Below are 22,560 nucleotides of genomic sequence, written 5' to 3'. Positions count from 1 at the left end.
GTACATGTGTACAATCACTAATATGAAGTGGTTATCACTGAAGCTGGCAAGAGGAAAAGATCAGACACAGCCCAAATGTCTGTGAAAAGGGTACTGGTCTATGATACATCCACACAACAAAATGCTCAGTTGGTGAAAAAAAAAAAAAAACAGAATGAGGAGGCTCTTTAATTAAATACTTGTATGATTTAATTCTCAAAATTTAAATTAGAAAACAATCTGAAGACAGTAGTGACAAGACTGTGGATATGAATATGTATTGCTTTCATATGTCTAAATTATACCTGGAAGGATGCTCAAGAAATGGATCAGTTGGTTGCCTCTGGATTGGAGAACCAGTGCAGGAGGAAAAATTTTTGCTGTAAATCTTTCTATACTGTTTGGATTTTTAGAGATATGAACAGCTTAAAAATACAAATTTAAAATAATTTAAAAAAAAGTGTATTCAGGACAATTACTTATTTGCCATGCAAATTTCAAATCTTATATCAATTATTAAAGGAAGAATATTTAAATACCGTTATTGATGATGCACTTCTCAATTTCTGCAAGTTCCTCTTTGAAATTAATGAAGTATTTGTATAAGGCCCACATGAAAGCCTGGTATGTTCTAAAAGGCGCTTCTGTTGACTTCTTAGGAACAGAACCATTTCCAGGTAACATGCTTTCAGAACTGTGCCCCATGACTTCATCAATGAATTCCTGGAGTCGAAACACAACCTGGCCATATGCCGCGATCTGCTCCAGTACTGACTGTAAACAGCTCTACAACAGAAGCAAACCACAGACTTACAGTCCGACTCCGCGGGGGTTCCAGTGAGAGCTCCCCTCCCCACAAGGTGTCCCCTTCTGACTGCCTGAGACAGTGTGTGCATCAACAGACACAGTGACACAGTGAATATCTAGCTTTACATTCAGAGGAAACAGCACAGGATTAAATTTTATATGATATACAACTGTGGCTTACACTGTTTCAAAACACACAAACAAAAGGTATACGTACTACAGGCAAAAAATTACAGCAGACAGCTTTCCCAACACGAAATGACAGAAAACACAAAACTAAACATGAACACCACAGACAATATTAAAGAATTCTCCAAGCACTCTAAAGACACAAACTTAATTTTGCCTTCTGAAACTTAAGTATATTTAGTAGTTAATTTCAATATTGCAAAATGTTATAAAATTACATTACTATGGTTTATATAAATCTTAATTACAACAAGCACAAATAACTTACATGTGTCAAATGAGTTACTATAATATTGTTCCTTACAGTTACTTTTCCATCAATCAACTGAAATATAAAGAGCTTTTTTACCCCTGAAAGTAACCTGAAATGAAATAAAAAGATGAATATAAGTCTAAAAAATATTCACTACAGTAATGTCTAGGGAATTTAAATAAAGATTCTGAAGAGAAAGGTGAGGGAGGGCAAAGAGGTAAGATAATTAGAAAATAAAAGACATCAATCTTTTTATCTGATTATTTTAAGACTCAACATATTCTAATTTCATCTTTAAAAAAGTCCAAAACAGTGTTGTTAAAGCATTTCCCCACATAGGTGATGGTCAAAACACATCTTCCCACTTTTGGGAACCAGAACCTGGGAATCTCAGCAGGTAACAGCACTTGATTAGGCCTAAGGACCTGTTTTGGGTTCAAATCCAAAGGCCTATTTTTAATATGCATGTGAAATACCCTCAAACACCTTTCTTTAAAAAACCAAAATTCTACTTCTCATTAATAAAGTCTTTAGATTATGAATTAGGTTAACGGATCTTACCATAGGGTTTCCCGAATAACCTGTGTTTCAGTAACAAAAACTCTGTCATCTGGAACATATAACGGGTCACTGCTGTACAAATGTTGGTCCCTATTAGATAACAAACATCAAATGCCAATGAAAAGATGTCTCATGAAGTAAAGTTAGAAGTCTCAAAGAATATAAGTAATTTACTAGCAATTTAATAAGTACTCAATAAGCTAATAAATATAACACATGCTTTAAATTTCCTCCCATATTGATTTTCACAAGTCAACTGAAATACTCTCAGATAAGCACTTTCAGAGTATTTCTGTTGTTTATTGCTGACTTAAGCAAATATTTTAAATTATGTATTGTTGTTTTGGGAAAAATTGTTAACTATTTTTATAGTAAGTGCATGAAAACAGAAATCAAATAAATGGCCTAATGTATATCATCAATCCATCCACTTTGAAAATAAACAAATCAAAGACAGACTATAATTAAATAATAACTTCATTATGAAATTAAATTAAATAATTAATTAAAAGCTAAATTTATCAATTTAATTGAAATTGACAAAAATTTCAAGAAAATTTGAGATCTGTTTTCCCCTCTAAATTGGCTGCCTTGGGACTAAACCCTTCTCTGCTGCAACCTTGGTGTTTCAGAATTTGGCTTGCTGCTCATTAGGCAAATAGACCTAGACAGTAGAGGAAATGACCGCAGGGTGAGTGGCAAGTGTTATAAAGTGAGTTATAAAGTGAGTGGCAAGTGTTATAAAGAATAAGTGACTGAGGAGAGTCACCAAGACGGCAGAGTAGGAACTTAAGCTAATAATATCCTCTCCTAAGCACACCAAAATGACACCTTATTGCAGAAAGAAAACCTGATGAAAAACATTGGAACCTACCAGAAAATATTAAAGAAGGAACCACAAAACAGGTAGGAGAGGTAGATTTGCAATATGATCAAATCCATGTAACCCCCAGGTAGGTGACCCACAAACTGGAGAATTATTACAGAGGCCCTCCCACACGTGAGCCTCTGCCGGATGCCTGGCACCAGAAAGAGGAGGACGTTTAGCTTCAAAGGCTAGTGGGGCATGACTGCAGGATATCCGTAGCCTTGAGGGAAATAGAGACTTATTCTTCAAGACACACACAAAATCTCAAGCAGACCAAGACTGAGGACAAAAGCAGCAATATGATAGGAACCTGGGCCAGACCTACTTGCTGGTCTTGGAGGGTCTCCTGGGGAGGTGGGAGATGGTTGGTGGCTCACACTGGGGACAGACACTGGTGGTGGATATATCAGGGAATGTTCACCTGCATAAGCTCTCGTGGAAGCTGACATTTTGGCACAAGGACCTGGCCCTAGCCAACAGTCTACAGACTCCAGGGAGTGCAGGGACACCTCAAGCAAAGTCACAAACTGGGCAGGGGTACAGTCTCACCCACCAGGAGGCAGGCCACCCAAAGACTTCTACTTCCTGAGCCCATACCACTTCTATACCTGCCCTAAGATATGACCCTGCCAACAAGAGGGACAAGACCCAGTTCTACCCACCAGGGGGCAGGCACCAGCCCCTCCTGCAGGAAGCCTGCACAAGCCTCTAGGCCAGCCTTACCCACCAGGGGACAGACATCACAAGCAAGAAAATCACAGTCCTGCAGCCTGTAGACTGAGTCCACAAATGCAAGCCAGACAATACCCTGGGACCAGCTAGCCCCGGCCCTTGTATGCTAAGAGGGGAGTGCACCGTTGGGGCACACAGGACATTTCTTATAGAGGGCCACTTCTACAAGGTTGAAAAATGTAACTAACCTACCATGTTCATAAAAATATAAATAGCAATTTAAACAAAATGAGGTGATAGAGGGACTATGTTTCAGATGAAGGAATAAGATAAAATCCCATAACAGTAAGTGACATAGAGATAGAGAATTCATCCAAGAAAGAGTTAAAAGTAATGATTGTAAAGATGATCAAAGGATGTGAAAGGAGAATGGACGTACAGAGAAAGAAATTAGAAGTTTTTAGGAAAAAAGTGAGACAATATAAGGAACAACCAAACAGAATTGAGAAATACAGTAACTGAAAATTACACTAGAAGGAATGAACAGTAGACCAAATGAGGCAGAAAAACAGATAAGTGAGCTGGAAGACAGAGTAGTGGAAATCACTGCTGCTGGACAGAAAAAAGAATAAAATGATAGGAGATCAGTTTTTAAGAGACCTTTGGGCCAACACCAAGTGTGCTAATATTTACAGGATAGAGGCCCCGAAATGAGATGAGAGTAAAGGGCTTGAAAAAAAAAATTTGAAGAGGTAATAGCTGAAAACTTTCCTACTTGGGAAAGGAAATAGTCACCCAAGTCCAAGAAGCACAGAGTTTCATACGGGATTAACTCACAGAGGAACACACCAAGACATACTGTAATCAAAGCGACAAAAACTTACAGAGTAAGAAAAGGAACAACGGAAAAGCAACAATAACATACAGGGAACTCCTATAATGCTATCAGCTTATTTTTCAGCAGAAAATCTGCAAGGCAGAAGGGAAGAGAATACAAATGCACGGTATCTAAAATGCATTTGAAATGAACAGATCAGCAATTTAAAACAAGCATGTATGTATACAGACTGCTATACAAAAACCTCATAGTAACTGCAAAACAAAAATCTATAATAGGCATACACAAAACAAGGAAAAAGATATCCACACATAACATTAAAGATAGTCATCAAATCATAAGAGAACAAAAGAAAGGGGAGGGGAAGACCTACAGAAACAAATCCAAAACAGTTAATAAACTGGCAATGGAAACATACATATTGATAATTACCTTAAATGTAAGCAGACTAAATGCTCCAGCCAAAAAACACAGTCTGGATGAACAGGTCCAAAAACAGGACCTATATACATTCTGCCTACAAGAGACTCACTTCAGATATAGAGACACACACTAAAAGTGATGGGATGCAAAAATGTATTCCATGAAAATGGAAATCAACAGAAAGCTGATGTAGCATCACTTATGTGAAACAAAACAGACTTTAAAATAAAGAGTTACAAGAGACAAAGGACATTACACAACGACCAAAAGATCTATCCAATAAGATATAATGGCTGCGTAAACATATATGCAGCCAACATAAAAGTACCTGAATGTACAACTAAAATGTTAACAAATCTAAAAGGAGAATTGATAGTAACCCAATAATAATGGGAGATATTAATACCCACTTATATTAATGGACAGAGCATCATGACAGAAAATAAACAGGGAAACATACGCCTTAAGTTACACATTACAGTAGATCACCTTACTGATATTTATAGAACATTCCATTTGAAAGCAGTAGAATACACATTCTTTTCAACTGCACATGGAACATTCTCCAGGACAGATCACATGCTGGGCCACAAAGCAAGACTCGGTAAATTAAACAGAAATCATATCAAGCATCTTTTTCAACCACAATGCTACGAGACTAGCAATCAACAATGAGAAAAAAAAAAGCGGCAAAAAAAAAAAAGTGGGTCATGGGTCGCTGATGAAATCAATGAGGAAATAAAAAAATACCTGGAGACAAATGAAAACACAAACATATTAATCCAAAGTCTATTTACTGGACATTTCAGTTCGAAGACAAATGTTTACAGTGATGCAAACCTAACTCAGGAAGAAAGAAAAATCTCCAACAATCTAACCTTGCACCTAAAGGAACTAGAAAAAGACGAGCAAATAAAACACAAAATTAGTAGAAGGAAAGAAACCATAAAGTAAATGTTAACAGATCTAAAAGAAGATATTGACAGTAACACAATAACGATGGGAGACTTTAAATAAATGAAATAGAGACAAAGAAATAAAGAAGACCAATGAAACTAAGAGCTGGTTCCTTGAAAAGAAAACAAGTTTGACAAACCTCTATTTAATCAGACTCAGTGGGGGAAACACACACACACACACACACACACACACAACCAAAACAAAACAGAGAGAAGGCCATAATCAATAAAGTCAGAAATGAAAAGGGAGAAGTTAAAACTGACACCACAGACATATGAAGGGTAACGAGACAATACTATGAGCAACTACATGCCAACCAAATGAACAACCCAGCAGGAATGGACAAGTTCCCGGGAATGTACAATCTCCCAAGACTGAATCACAAAGAAATAGAAAGCATGAACAAACAAACATCCAGTAATTAAGTTGGATCAGTACTCAGAAAAAGTCCCAACAAACAAAAGACCAGGACCAGATGGCTTCACAGGTGCATTCTACCAAACATTTAGAGAAGAGTTAACATCTATCCTTCTGGAACTATGCCAACAAAATTGCAGAGGAAGCAACACTTTTGACCTCACTCTATGAAGCCACCATCACCCTGACATGACAAAGATATCCCACAAAAAAAGAAAATTACAGGCCATCAAGTGATGAATGCAGATTATTAATACAAAAGTCCTCAACAAAATATTAGCAAACTGACTTGAACGATGCATTTAGAGGATCAAATATCATGATTAAGTAGTATTTATTCCAGGGATACAAGAGATTTCTCAGTATCTGCAGATCAGTCAATGTGATACACCACATTAACAAACAAAATAAAGACCATATGATCATCTCAATTGCTGAAGAAAAAATCTTTGATAAAATTCAACATCAAAATATGATAAAAAACTCTTCAGAAAGTGGGCATAAAAGGAGCACACCTTAATATAATAAAAGTCATATTATGAACACACCCACAGTTAACATTATACTCAAAGGTGAAATTAAAAGCATTCCTCTAGGATCAGGAAAAAGACAAGGATGTTCACTCTTGCCACTTTTATTCAACATAGTTTTGGAAGTCCTAGCTATGGCATTCAGAGAAGAAAAAAATAAAAGGAATCAAAATTGGAAAAGAAGTAAAACTGTCACTGTTTGCAGATGACATGATACAATACATAGAAAATCTAAAAGATGCCACCAGAAAACTACTAGAGCTTATCAATAAATTCAGTAAAGTTGCTGAATACAAAATTAATATAGAGAAATATGTTCCATTTCTATACACTAGCAACAAAATGTCAGAAAGAGAAAGCAAGGCAACAATCCCATTTACCGCTGCATCAAAAGACTAAAATATTTAGGAATAAACCCAGTTAAGGAGGCAAAAGACCTGTACTCTGAAACTGTAAAGATGTTGATGAAAGAAATTTAAAACAACTCAAACAGCTGGAAAGATATACAGTGTTCTTGAATTGGAAGAATCAATATTGTTAAAATGACCACAGTACCCAAGGCAATCTACAGGTTCTATGCAATCCCTATCAAATCACCTATGGCATTTTTCACAGAACAAAAGTCTTAAAATTTGTATGGAAACACAAAAGACCCAAAATAGCCAAAACAATCTTGAGAAAGAAAAATGGAGCTGGAGGACTTCAGACTATACCACAAAGGTACAGTAATCAAAACAGCATGGTACTAACATAAAAATGTACATACAGGTCAATGAAACCACACACTTATGGTCAATTAATCTACAACAAAGGAGATAAGAATAAACAATGCAGAAAAACAGTCTCTTCAATAAGTGGTGCTTGGAAAACTGGATAGCTGATGTAAAAGAATGAAATCAGAACATTCTCTAACACCATATACACAAATAAACTTAAAATGGATTAAAGACCTAAGTATAAGATATGACATCATAAACTCATAGAAGACAACATACTGAAATATTCTCAGACAAAAATCTCAGTAATATTTTGTTGTATCTGTCTCCTAGAGTAATGAAAATAAAAACAAACACCAATAAATGATACATAATTAAATTTAAAACCTTTTGCACAGCAAAGGAAACCATAAACAAAACAGAAAGGTAACTGAGCAACTGGGAAGAAACATTTGCAAATAAAGCAACTGATTAGGGATTGATTTCCAAAGTCTATAATCAGCTCCTATACCTTAGTATTAAAAAACAAACAAACCATCAAAAAATGGGCAGAAAACCTAAACAGACATTTCTCCAAAGAAGATACACAGATGGGCAACAGACATATGAAAAGATGCCCAATACTGCTAATTATTAGAGAAATGCAAAACAAAACTACAATGAGGCATCAGATCATACCACTTAGAATGACGATCATTAAAAAGTCTACAAATAATAAATGTTGGAAAGGGTGCCGAGAAAAAGGAACCCTCTTCCACCGGTGGTGGGAATACAAACTGCTGCAGCCACTAAAGAGAACTGTATAGAGGTTCCCTATAAATTAACAACAGAGTTACCATATAATCCTGTATTCCACTCCTGGGCATATATCCATAGAAAACTCTAATTTGAAAAGATACATGTACTCAAATGTTCATAGCAGTACTATTTACAGTAGTACAAGACATGGAATAGTCCAAGACATGGAATCAACCTACAGGTCCATTGACAAATGAATGGATAGAGAAATGGTACACATACACACTAACTGGAATATTATTCAACCATAAAGACACCATCTGCAGCAGCGTAGACAGACCCAGAGGCCATCATACTAAGCGAAGGAAGCAAGAAGGCCAAATGCAAATATCATATGATATCACTTATATGTGGAATCTAAAAAAAAAAGATGCAAATGAATTTATTTACAAAAGAGAAATGTACTCATAAGCATAGAAAACAAACTTATAGTAACCAAAGGGGATAACAGGGGTGCAGGTGGAGATAAATCAGGAATTTGGGGTTAACATATATACTGCTATATATAAAACAGGTAAACAAGGACCTACTGCATAGGACAACGAACTATATTCAACATCTTGTAATAACTCAGTGGAAAAGACTCTGAAAAAAATATATACACATACACATGTAATGTATGTATGCATAACTGTATACCTGAAACTAATACAACACTGTAAATTAAGTATACTTCAATTTTTAAAAAGCTTAAGGAACTACTTGACTTAAATCACAACTCAAAACCAAATATTAAAACATCAAAGTTTCTTCTATCAATACATGAAATGAAAACTAGCTTCTTACCAGACAGTAGCTAGATTGGAATGCAAATGTAAACTATGAGGAAATCTTGAGGACCTGACTGTCCAGTACTGATGAACTACATGCTGTTCCAACCAGCTTCGGGCATCTGGCTCATCTAGTGGAAAGAAATTTAGTTACATTTAAGTTATAAGAGTTAAGAATACTTGATCAACTTTGCTATGATACCTAGACTTAGGATTCCATTCAAATATTCAATTGAAAAAAGCTCTTTAAAATAACAGCTGACAACATCTATATATATATATACATATAAAATCAGTTAAAACTATAAAGAGACATATATACAAAATTTAATTAATGTCATTGCTACAAACTAAAAAAGTTACTCAATCTTAAAATGATCCCATGAATAAAAAAACACAGACAGTATATTTGAATAGTTTAATAACCATGAAAGACATTGAAATGGTAACTAAACATGTTTCCAAGCACCCCCAAAGCCTTAGGACTAGTACTAAGCTTTGAAGGATTAGCCAATTTATACAGATTGGTGCAGAAAACAGAAAAAGGGAAAGCTACCTAACATTATGAGGCTAATATAACCTTGCTTCTAAAACCAAATGAAGACATAATATGAAAAAGTAATTCATCAAAGAATAAAGATTAAAAATTTCCAGTTAAAAAAAGCTAATAACCCAATCCCACGATGTAGTCAAAAGAAGTTTAGCTCAGGAATACAATTACGATTCACTATCAAAAAAATCTATCAGTAAAGTGGTAGAGCAAAATAGATGAATTATAGAATTACCTCACAGATAAAGAATAGCATTTGATAAAGTTTAATATTTATTTATGATTAAAGATTCCCAGAAAAACAGGAATAGAAGTCTTAATTTTGCAAAGGCCACATATCCAGAACCTACACCAAAACCATCACACTTAACTAAGGAATTTCATGGGCAACCTTCTTGGGATAAAAACCACTCCAGGAAATCCACACCCATTGCTACTGCTTCCTCTGCAGACTAGAGGGTTGGCCAGAAAAGAGACATGGTTAACATTTCATTAATAAGATATAAGAACTGGTAGTGGATAAAACTGTCGATATTTGCAAAGAAGACTGATCATGTATTCAAAAAACCCAATATTTTGGGAATTAACAACATATAATTAATACAAGAGTTCAGTAAGAATGCTGGGAAAAAAACCAATTTACAAAAACCAAGTGTTCCCCTACATCAGCAATAAATAAAACAAAAAATGACACTATTAACCATAACAACTATTAACACACATAGAAGTCAACAAACACTCAAGATCTTAACAAAGAAAATTACTAAAATATAGTAAGACATAAAAGAATTAGAGTAAATATACATATTTCCACAGAGAAGATGTCAAATCTCCCCAAGCTAAATCTATAAATTCAATGCAATCCCAATAAAAATTCCAGGTAGATTTTTTTTTTCCAGCTGGATTTCTAAAAAGGAACTTACCAAACTGCTCCCAAAATGTCTACAGAAGAGTAAAAACCTACAAATAGCTATGCCAATTTTGAAAAAGAGTAAAGGAGGTGAAGGGAAAACTTGCCTTCTGTGGGTTGAAACACATTACATAGACATATAAACAGTCTGTGCTTCCACAACTCACACTCAGGACAGAGAACTGAATATTCAGAAATAAGTGTATCAATATACAATAATTTTAGAACCACAAAGCAATGTGGAAAGAATTGACTGTTCACTAGACACTGCTGGGAAATTTGCTCCTGACATTGGAGAAAAATAAGCTGTTCTTCACTTCATATATAAGAGAAGATCTGGTGGTCACTGAAGAGCTACACAAAAGCTATAAAAGAGCAAAGAGAAGGAAAATACAGGGGAATGTTTTCATAAAGAAAAATACCAAGGTCCAAATTCATATCATGAAAAATTTACAGATTTAAGTACAATAAAATACTTTTAAAAATCAGATTCTGTTTGAAGGATACCATGAAAATATTAACAGGTGACCAAGGGATGTATAAAACCTTGGAATTACTATCTACATATACCAAGAACTCCGACTGGTGGGGATGGGCAGGAAGGACCTGAAACTCCAAAGAAAAGCCAGGAAAGGACATCAGTGGACACATCATATAAGGGGCAAGCCTGAGGGAGCCAAGGGATCCAAAGAACTTATCCTGAGTAGTCAGACAAACACAGATGAAAATAGCAAACCAAATCAAAGTGGGTGCTCTCATCAGTAGGGATGAGACTGTGGGCCATGTCCACAAAATGGTCATGGCACCAGGGAGATGGGGAGAAGGCAGCTCAGGCCTATCAACAAGAGAAGCAGTAACACAAGCGTGGTGTTGCAAACTGCAGTATCCTATGTAGCCATTAGAGCAACATGGACAGATTAAAACAGTTAAATGGAAATAGCCCAAAGAACAGAGGTTACACACAGCATATTATCAGCATGTAATTTTAAAATAAAATACAGCCAATTGACACAATGTACTTTACAAAACCTCAATGTGCTTGAGAACAGATATCAAATACATTAGAAGAGCCTGTCACTGGGCTGGCAGAGAAAGTGGAGTGAGAATCAGAAAGAGCAGATGAGCAGAAATAAGCTAAACCAAAAGGCCCTGCACAGGCTGCTGTTCATGACATTGAGCTGATTAATCCACATTCTGCCCTAAAGGTCCAACTCAATAATGAAAAGAAAGGGAAGAGAAAAGAAACCAGAAAATTGTTAGCACGCTAAGTCAGTTTTAACTACTTCATGTGCATTTGGCAAGGTTCAGGCACAATGACCAGGGCCAGGTCAGAGAGCCCAGCTTCTGGAGTCAGCTTCACAGCTGTGCACATGATAAAACCTTTGTAACCACATCTTTGTTTTTTATCTATAGAATGAGAAGTAGGGTTAGATGTTCTAATCTCTAAGGTTGTTTCTCGCTCTTTCTAGATTCTACCAAATCATACTTTTTCACTAAAAACAGAAAAAGCATTAAAATGTAAAATTAAATTGTGTAAGATATTTTTCTTTTATTTGATCACTAACTTTAGAACCTTTTGATGAAGGTGAAAAGAGAGTGAAAAAGCTGGCTTAAAACTCAACGTTCAAAAAACTAGGTATCATGGCGTCTGTCCCCATCACTTCATGGCAAATAGGTGGGGAAACAATGGAAACAGTGACAGACTTTATTTTCTTGGGTTCCAAAACCACTGCTGGAGGGTGACTGCAGCCACGAAATTAAAAGATGCTTGCTCCTTGGAGGAAAAGCTATGACCAACCTAGACAGTGTATTAAAAAGCAGAGACATCAATCTGTCTAGTTAAAGCTATGGTTTTTCCAATAGTCATGTATGGATGTGAGAGTTGGACCATAAAGAAGGCTGAGAGCTGAAGAACTGATGCTTTCAAACTGTAGTCCTAGAGAAGACTCTTGAGAGTCCCTTGGACTGCAAGGTGATCAGACCAGTCAATCACAAAGGAAATCAATCCTGAAAATTCATCAGAAGGATTGATGCTGAAGCTGAAGCTCCAATATTCTGGCCACCTGATGCAAAGAGCCAACTCATTGGAAAAGATCCCGATGTTGGGAAAGATTGTAGGCAGGAGAAGGGGATGATAGAGAATGAGATGGTTGGATGGCATCACTGACTCAATGGATAATGAGTTTGAGCAAACTTCGGGAGACAGTGAAGGACAGGGAAGCCTGGTATGCTGCAGTCCATGGAGTCACAAAGAGTTGGACATAACTGAGCAACTGAATAACAACTTTAGCAAAGCCAATCTTTCTTCAGTATAAATATAAACAAACCATTTAAGACTAACAAAGTTCTCAGACCTATTAAAAAAGACCAAAATTGCACTGTAAATGCCTTTTCAACATTAATTCTATAGAGTTATAATACTTATAATGCATTACAGAAGATCTGCGATGGTTTAAAAAGGTTTGTTTTATTAGGAAGGCAGAGCTTACCAATGTTATAAATCACATGGGGCTGATTCTCAAAGCTTGCCTTTCCTCTTAAGAGAATTCTATTAGAGAGATGCCAGCATTCGAGAACACACAGTACCTTTCCAGATGACTCGAGGCCCCAGTTTTCTGTTTTGATCTTGTTCTTCTAACGGTGTCCTGTCCACCTGAATCCCAGAGTCCTCTCTGCTTAAGGACTGTTGATCATTTTCATCTTCACTTTCTTCAGACCAATTCTGATTAAAAGAAGGAAACATACCTTAACCTTAGAGCATCTAACAAATGGACCTATTTAGATTAAAAGATTATGAAAATTTCAGAAGAAAAGCAAAAACTATATCAAATGAAACTTTATACATGTTGAAAGTTACTATTACAGGATGAAATTATTTCTGGTGGCAAAAATCCCTAGATTTATAGCTCCTTAAGGGATATATATATTCATTCTGATCAACTTTCTAGTACCAGTATTTTGGTGCAAAATCTTAATAAAAATTCCATAATAAACCACTTTAATTTAGTGAAGAGTATTCCTATTTTAGGTAAGTTACTACAGGGCAGAAGGACCCATAAAAATAGCCTAAAAAACCTGGGATGTATTTACATAGCAAAATGACTGCCACTCACCGGTGTGTGTACATCTGGGCCAAGGTCAATTTCTTCACCTTCCATCAAGTATTTTCCCCAGTCAAAATCATCCTTCTTTTCTAAAATATAACAGAAGAATCTCATCAGTTTTATCAGGAATATATGGGAAATATCAGAAATATATGGGGAAAAAAAAAAGAAATATATGGGAAAGAAACCCCAAATTATAGTAAAAAGTTTAGCAAAACTCAAAATAAAACACACTTGAGAAATGAAAGCTCAAAAATAGTGAAACACTCAATAAATTGACATTCTATCTTCAGTTCCGATTTTTCTCTTTACATAATTGAAAGCAGTTTAACTTAAAAGTCATAATTTATATTTTATATGAAAATTTACAATTACAATTGCATTTCAAGACAATAGAAATATTTATTTCATACATTTATTTACAACTTTTTATAAACTCTCAATGTCTAGTAATTATATCATAAAACCAATTTCTCTCTTATTTGGTAACATACCCATTTCTTTATCTCTTGGTGTTTCCACATAATTGCTGTTCGAAGGAGAATCAGACAGAGACAGAAGAAGTGATAGTATGGAATAATGTACATCTGTCTTTAAAACAAGAAATAAAAAATATGAATCACTGAGGTTGGTAAGAGCTTTCTAAACTAGTTTGAGTAAACAAAACTTCACCCTGGGACTTCCCTGGACATCCAGTAGTTAAGACTTGGAACTTCCACTGCCAGGGGAATGGGTTTGATCCCTGGGTGAGGAACTAAGATCTTGTATGCCAATTTGGTGCAGGCCCCTCCCTCAAAAAAAAAAAACAAACAGATTACCTCACAATAATTATGTCCTCAATTTTTTGTGTGTGCTTCAAGAAAACAATCATACCTAAATAAATTTCAATCTCTAAACTTGCTTTTATAGTTCAAACATATACAGATAGAGGAACCCGTGCAATAATGCACTACCTGAATCATAATGAGGAACTGTCAGAAAAACCTAAACTGAAGGACAAGCTACCAAATAATTAGCCTGCTCTCTTCAATAATGTCAAGGTCAGAAAAAAAATGGTGAGGAATGTTCTGGATCAAAGGATACCAACCGGTGAACCTGAAAAGTACACAGACATTCTTACTATTCTTCAACTTCTATGCTTTTTCAAAACTTAAATTGCATTTATAAAAATCACATTTAAAAAGGTGTCAAAGTTAAAAACACTCCAAATAAGCAAACTATGCATGGAAACTATGTACTCTAAACTATGCATGGAAAGGAGAGAGGAGATGAATTAAATTCAAGGAATGGAAGGGAAGTTTCAGGTGACCTCTCCCTATTATATAATGTGTGGTACTTCATGTACATCTTCATAGGATTTATCATAACTAAGTAGCTATTCAATAACTACTTGGGTAGTGATGATCATGTATTGCTTATTCTGTATTCCTACAACCCAATGATGCTGGGGACACAGAATACACCTGGAAAACTTTCCTAGGTATAAGGCAATGTATGGCCAGTAGGATTGCAAGAGCTGTCTTTTTTTAGATAATTTCTCTGCTTGGAAATGCCTTAACTTCCTTTAACCAAAAAGAGAAAAACAAAAATGAAACTTAAATTCCATAGAGAAAAGTGGTCTAAAATGTAAATACTTGAAGAAAATAACTCCCAATATATAAATCTATTATTTTGTGGTAATCACTTCCATCAGATTGCTTATTCTGAAAGGGCTCTGTACACCTGAAACTATAGTTTCATGTATTAGTAACAACATACTGATGGAATTAAGGAAAAAAGACTGCTGCTAACAGTTAGGACTCTGGAAGTTAATATTTAGATGATACAGGAGACTGTCTAAGATGGTGCATTGGGAAGCTCATCTCCTATAGTCACACCAAAACTGCAACTATTTACAGAGCAACTAATAGTGAGAATGATGGCCCAGTGGTAGAGAATCTGCCTACCAACACAGGAGAGGCAGGTTCAATCCCTGGGTCAGGATGATCCCCTGGAGAAGAAAATGGCAACCCACTCCAGTGTTCTTGCCTGGGAGATTCTATGGACAGAAGAGCCTGATGGGCTACAGTCCGTGGGGTTGCAAAAGAGTCAGACATGGTTTAGCAATTGACAACAACGATTGGTGAGAATACCCCTATACCCCTGTAGGCTAGCAGAAACATCTTCTACAACTAAAGAAACAAAGGAGGAATCACAGTGAGATGGGTAAGAGGTGGGGACATAGTATAGTCAAGATCCATGCACCCAGTTAAAATTATCCTCCAACAGATGGGAGTTCTCCCCAAGGAGTGAGGGGTCTGAGCCACACATCTGGCTCTGCAGCCTTGGAGCTCTGCACTGGGAAGATGAGCCTCTAGAACTTTTGGCTGTGAAGGCCAGTAAAGCTTATATTCAAGTGACCCAGAAGGCTATGGGAAATAGACTTCACTCTTAAAGGGTGAACACACAAATCTCACATGCTCTAGGACCCAGGGCATAAGCAGCAATTTGAAAGGAGCCTCGGTCAAACCCACCTGCTGATCTTGGAGAGCACCCTGAGGACACAGATGCTGGTGGCAGCCATCTTGGAGAGCTGCAAGGACATGAGTGCAAGCAAGCACCACCTTGGAGTATTTCTCCAGCCTATTAGCACAAGGGGTTTACCTGCCCAACAGCCAATCAGCAACAATCCTAGGACCCCCAGGCAGGCTGCCAGCCATGTGGAGACCAAGGCCCAACGAGCAGTGTGTTCAGGACCAGACTCACCCAGGAGTGGACCAGCACAGGCTTTCCTGGGTCCTGAAGCCAGCTGTGCCAGGCGCCAGCACTGCCCCCCAGCAACTGGCAGACCTAGATGAGGCCAGCTCGTGCAGCCAACTGTGCTAAGGATCAGCCCTATGTACTACTGTGCTTACAACAGCCAGCCCACAACGGAAGGGTCCATGTAGCCCATGGGGGGATACTCACAGAGCAAACAGCTCTGCTGACCAGAGGGCAGTGCTCTGCCGGGGACCCAAAACATCTCTTACATAAGGCCACTTCTACAAAATTGGGAAACATGAGCATTCTACCTAATGAACAGAAATAAAAACAGAGGATCAGGGAAAATGAGGTGACAGAAAAATATGTTCCAAATGATGGAACAAGATGCCAAAAAAAAAAAAAAAGCAAAGCGGAGATAAGCAATCTACCTGGTAGAGTTTCCCAAACTTGAGAGAAGAAAGAATGAACACAATGAGAAGCATAACAAAAAGAAAACACAAAGAAAAACCAAACACAGGTGATGAATAATTGAAATTAAAAATACACTAGAAGTAATTCACAGTAGATGAGATGATATAGAGGAATGAATGGATCAATGAAGTATAAGATGGAGTACTGGAAATCATGCAAGCTGAACAGGAAAAAAAATTAAAACAAGTATAGTTCAAGAGAGTTCTGGGACAATGTCAAGAATACTAACATTTATATTATGGCGGGGGTGGGGGGGTGAGGGGGGATGGGGGTGATGGTCCCTGAAGAAGAAGGAGAAATGGGCAGAGAACTTATCTGAAGGGATAATAGCTGAAAAATTCTTTAACATGAGAAAGGAAACAGACATCTAGCTCAGAAACACAGAGTTCTAAACAAGATCAACCCAAAGAGATCCACCCCAAGATACACTGTAACTAAAATACAAAAAATTAAAGCTAAAGAGAGAATCTTAAAGTCAGTAAAGGAAAAGCAATGTTACTTTTGAAGAAATCCCCTTAAGGCTATCAACTGGCTTTTTGTGGAAACTTTCCAGCCCAGAATGGAGTAGCATGACACACTTAAAGTGATGGAATAAAAAACACCCCTACAACCAAGAATACTCTACCCAGCAAGGCTACATTCAGATTTAAAGGAGAGATCAAAAGTTTTACAAATAAGCAAAAGCTTAAAGTGTTCAGGAGCACCAAACCAGCTTTTCAAGAATTGTTAAAGGGACTTCTTTAAATGGAAAAGGCCACAACTAGAGATAGAAAATTACAAAAGGAAAAGTCTCACTGGTAAAGATGAATATACATTAAAGGTAGTAAATCAGCCACTTATATAGTTAGTAGGAAGGTTAAAAGATAAAAATAATAAAATGGTCTATATCTACAATAAGTAATTAGTATTAGTCGTTCAGCTGTGTCCAAATCCTTGTGACCCCACGGAACATAGCTCTTCAGGCTCCTCTGATAAATGATCTATATCCACAATAAGTAATTAAGGGATATACAAAACAAAAATATAGAAAATATTAAAACATCAGAAACAAATGTTGGGGGGTAACACAGGGTTGTGAAGTGTGTTCAAACTTAAGAGATCAGCAACTTAAAATAATCATGAATATATAAAGCCTGCTATATAAAAATCTCATGGTTATCACACACCAAAACCCTATAATACACACATACACACACAGATAGAAATCCAAATATTAACACTAAAGATAGTCATCAAATCACAAGAAAAGAGAACAAAAGAAGAAATGAACGACAACCAAAAATAAATCCCAGAACAATTAACAAAATGGCAATGAGAACACACCTATCACTTATTTATTTGTTGTGCTGTGCAGCTTGCCGTATCTTAGTTCTCTGACCAGGGACTAAACCCATGCTCTGGGCAGTGAAAGCAAAACCACTCTCCAACAGGGAATTCCCTCAACAATGACTTTAAATATAAACAGACTCCAAAGGCTCCAATCTAATGACAAAGTGTGGCTGAATGGATACAAAAACAATACCCATATAGATGCTGTTCTTAAGAATCTCACTTCAGATCTAAAGATGAAACATGCAGATGGAAAGTGAGGAAATGGAAAGAGGATTTCCATACAAATGGCAATTAAAGCTGTGGTAGTAATACTTAAACAAGACAAAAGAGACCTTAAAACAAAGATTGCAAAAGGAAACAAGGACATTACATAATGATCAAAGGATTAATCCAAGAAGATACAACATCTGTAAATACACAAGAACCCAACTTAGGAGGACCTAAATACAGAAATCAAATAACAAACATGGAAAAAATGACAGTAACACAATAATAGTAGGGGACGTCTTTCCATCCATAATGGACAGATCATCTAGACAGAAATAAATTAGGAAACACTGGCCTTAAGTGATACATTAGGTCAGATGGACTTAACAGATATATGTAGGGCATTTCATCCAAAAAAAGCAGAATACACATTCTCCAGGAAAGATCACATACTAGAACACAAAATAAGACTCAGTAAATTTAAGAAGACTAAAAATCAGTTCAGGCATCTTTTCTGACCACAATGCTATGAGACTAGAAATCAACTACAATAAAAAAAAAATTGCAAAAAACCAAAAACAAAACCATGGGAAACTAAATAATATGCTACTAAAGAACCAATGGGTCACTGATGAAATCAAAGAGGAAATCAAACATATCTAGAGACAAATGAAAAAAGAATATGATTAAAAAATCTATGGGACACAGCAAATGCAGTTCTAAGAGGGATGTTTACAGCAATACAATCTTACTTCAGAAAAAAGAAAAATATCTAGTAAACAACATAACCTCACTATAGGAACTAGAAAAAGAACAAATAAAACCCAAAGTTAGTAAAAGGAAAAAAATCATAAAGATTTACGGCAAAAATAAATGAAAGAGACAAAAATATAGAAAAGATCAATGAAACTAAGTTGGTTCCTTGAAAAAATAAACAAATTTAATAATTTATCAGACTCATCAAAAAAAGAAAGAAGACCCAAGTCAATACAATCAGAAATGGAGAAGTTATAACCCATACCACAGAAATACAAAGGGTAATAAGACACTACACAAAGATGTATATGTCAATAAAATGAACAATCTAGAAGAAATGGACAAATTCCTGGGAATGTACAGTCTCCCAAAAGTGAATCAGGAAGAAATAGAAAATATGAACAGACCAATTTCCAGTAATCAAATCCAACTGGTAATCAAGAAGTTTCCAACAAACAAAAGCCCAGGACTAGATGGGTTTACAGGTGAACTCTACCAAATGTTTAAGAAGAGTCAACATCTATCCTTCTGAAACTATTTCAAAATACTACAAAGGAAGGAACAGTTTTGACATCATTCTAGGAGGCCACCATCACCCTGATACCAAAATCAGAGAAAAATATCACACAAAAAAAGAAAATTAAAGGCCAATATCACTGATGAACACAGATGTAAAAATGCTCAACAAAATATTCAAATGATACATTAAAAGGGTCATATATCATGATCAACTGGAGTTTATCCCAGGGATTAAGGATGATTCAAATCTGCAAATTGATATGATACATCACACTAATAAACTGGAAAATAAAAATTATATGGTCATTTCAACAGAAAAAAAAAGCTTTTGACAGAATTCGATATCCATTTATGATAAAAACTCGTGAAAAAAAACATGTATAGAAAGAATACACCTCAAAATAATAAAGACCACATATGATATGCCCACATCTAATATCGTATTCAAAGGTGACAGCATGTTCTCTTAACATCAGACAAAAGACAAGCATGGCCAATTTTGTCATTTCTATGCAACACAGTCTTAGCCACAGCAATCAGAAAAGGAAAAGAAATAAAAGGAATCCAAACTGGAAAGGAAGAAGTAAAACTGTTATTGCAGATGACATGATAATATATATATATATAAATCCTAAAGATGCCACAATAACACTATTAGAACTATTTCATGAATTCACTAAAGTTGCAGTACACAAAATTAATATACAGAAATTTGTTGCATTTCTATACCCTGACAACAAATTATGAGAAGGAAAAATTAGGAAAACTATCCCATTTACAATTGCATCAAGAATAAAATACTTAGGAATGACTCTAATTAAAAATGTGTAACAACTATACTTGGAAAAAACACACTGGTGAAAGAAACTGAAGATGACACAAAGAAATGAAAAGATCTACGGTTGTTAAGTACTGGAAGAATTCATACTGTTAAGATGACAACACTAGTCAGCAATCTACAGATTTAATGCACCTATCAAAATACCAATGGTACTTTTCACAGAACTACCACAAATAATTCTGAAATTTGTATGGAAACACAACAGATCCTAAATAGCCAAAACAATTTTGAAAACGAAAAACAAAGCTTGAGGTATCACACTCCCTTATTTCAAACTACACTATAAAGTTACAGTAACCAAAACAGCATGATACTGACACAAAAATACACACACATCAATGGAACAGAACAGAGAGCTCAGAGCTGAGCCCAAATTTGTACGGTGTATTATTCCATGACAAAGAAAACAAGAATGTACAATGGGGAAAAGACAGCCTCTTCAATAAATGGTGTTGGGAAAACTGGATAACTACATGCAAAAGAATCAAGGCAGACAACTTTCTTACATTATACACAAAAAGTAAATTAAAACTGGATTAAAAATCAAATACAAGACCTGAAACCATAAAACTCTGAAAAAGAAACAGGTAGTACATTGTTTGACAGCAGCCTTAGCAATATTTCGGGGGATGCTTCTCAGGCAAGGGAAACAAAGGGAAAAATAAACAACTGGGACAACATCAAACTTAAACACTTTTATACAACAAAGGATAATAACAAGGTGAAAGGCCATCTACTGAATGTGGGAAGATACTTACAGACAATGTACCTGAAATGGGTTTATATCCAAAATACACAAAGAACTCATAGCTCAACATAAAAAAATAAAATCAGATTAAAAAATGGGCAAAGGATCTGAATATACATTTCCCAAAGAAGACACACAAAGGGCCAGACACAGGAAAATATGCTCAACATCAGCCATCATAAGGGAAATACAAATTAAAATCACAATGAGATATTGCCTAACACTTGTCAGAATGGTCATTATGAAAAAGAAAACTAGAAGTGCTGGAAAAGATGTGGAAAAAAAAAAGAAGTCTTGTACACTGGTGGTGGGAATGAAAATTGGTACAGTCACTACGGAAAACAGTATGGAGCATCCTAAAAAAATAAAAATAGGGAGTTCCCTGGTGGATTCAGTAGTTAGGATTCTGGGCTTCTATGGCCATGGCCCAAGTTCAATCCTTAGTTGGAGAGCTAACATCTTGCAAGCCACATGGTGTGGCCAAAACAAACAAACAACCCCATAAGATCCAACAACTCCACTTCTTTTGGTATTTATGTGAAGAATACAAAAACACTAAATTGAAAGAATATATGCATCATCCCTATGCTCATCGTAGTATAATTACAACAGCCAAGACATGGAAGAAATTTAAGTGCTCACAGATAGATGAGTGGATAAAAAAGAAGTGGCACATAAATACAATGGACTATTATTCAGCCATTTAAAAGAATGAAATCTCGACTTTTTTGACAGTAGGGATGAACCTACAGGATAACATGCTTAAGTGAAATAAGTCAGAGAGACAAAGACAAAGACTGCACCATTTCACTTATACGTGGAATCTAAAAAGCAAAACAAATGAACAAAACCAAATCAAATATAAAAAAACAGCAACAAAGTCAAAGATACAGAGAATAGCAGCTAACCAAAGAGGAGAAGGATGGGGAATGAGTGAAATAGGTGAGGGACAGTAAGAGAAACAAACTTTCACTTACACAATAAATGAGTCATCACGGGGAAGAAACGAATACTAGTGGGAACAGTCAATAATATTACAATAACTGTGTATGGTGACACATGGTAACTAGAAATACCAGATCACTGTGTTGTGCATCTGGAACTAACACAGTGTTATAGCTTAACTGCACTTCAATTAATTATAACATGGGCTAATTGTTCTTTTATGCTCCCTCTTACTGACGCTATTAGTAACTGCCTTCTGTTCTTCCTCCAGTAGCATACTGGATACCTTCCAAAAAAGGGGGGCTCATCTTCTGGTGTCGTATCTTTTAAGCTTTTCATACTGACCACGGGGTTCTCCAGCCAAGAATACTGGAGTAGGTTGCCATTTCCTTGTCCTGGGGATGCTGTATTGTCAGAAGTCTTCACTATGACCCTTCCATCTTATGTAGCCTTGCACAGCATGGCTCATAGCTTCATTGAGTTATACAAGTCACTTCAAAACAACAAGGCTGTGATTCATGAAGGGGAAGAGTGGAGGGTAAATACTAGTAGCTCCAGTAAGAGTGAAGCAGCTGGGTCAAAGTGGGAATGACACTCAGCTGTGGAGGTGTCTGGCGGTGAAATTAAAGTCTGATGCTATAAGGAACAATACTG

The 22,560-nt window shown here is 36.1% G+C and overlaps 1 protein-coding gene across 2 annotated transcripts in view; it reads right to left on the bottom strand.

Annotated features, from left to right (window-relative positions):
* TUBGCP5 (tubulin gamma complex associated protein 5) overlaps window positions 1-22,560 on the bottom strand; it is a 54,604-nt gene that overhangs the window by 19,692 nt on the left and 12,352 nt on the right. For both annotated transcript variants that reach the window (XM_043488338.1, XM_043488340.1), the window contains exons 4-10: window positions 13,840-13,936; window positions 13,355-13,434; window positions 12,828-12,963; window positions 8,798-8,912; window positions 1,790-1,879; window positions 1,244-1,337; window positions 519-765 (exon numbers count right to left, since the gene is read on the bottom strand). In XM_043488338.1, coding sequence (XP_043344273.1) covers window positions 519-765; window positions 1,244-1,337; window positions 1,790-1,879; window positions 8,798-8,912; window positions 12,828-12,963; window positions 13,355-13,434; window positions 13,840-13,936 — 859 coding nt within the window. The remainder of the gene's footprint in view (window positions 1-518; window positions 766-1,243; window positions 1,338-1,789; window positions 1,880-8,797; window positions 8,913-12,827; window positions 12,964-13,354; window positions 13,435-13,839; window positions 13,937-22,560) is intronic.

Source organism: Cervus canadensis, chromosome 15 (assembly GCF_019320065.1).
Source record: "Cervus canadensis isolate Bull #8, Minnesota chromosome 15, ASM1932006v1, whole genome shotgun sequence".
In the NCBI taxonomy this organism is placed as follows: domain Eukaryota; kingdom Metazoa; phylum Chordata; class Mammalia; order Artiodactyla; family Cervidae; genus Cervus; species Cervus canadensis.
This window is presented reverse-complemented; position numbering and strand designations above follow the sequence as displayed.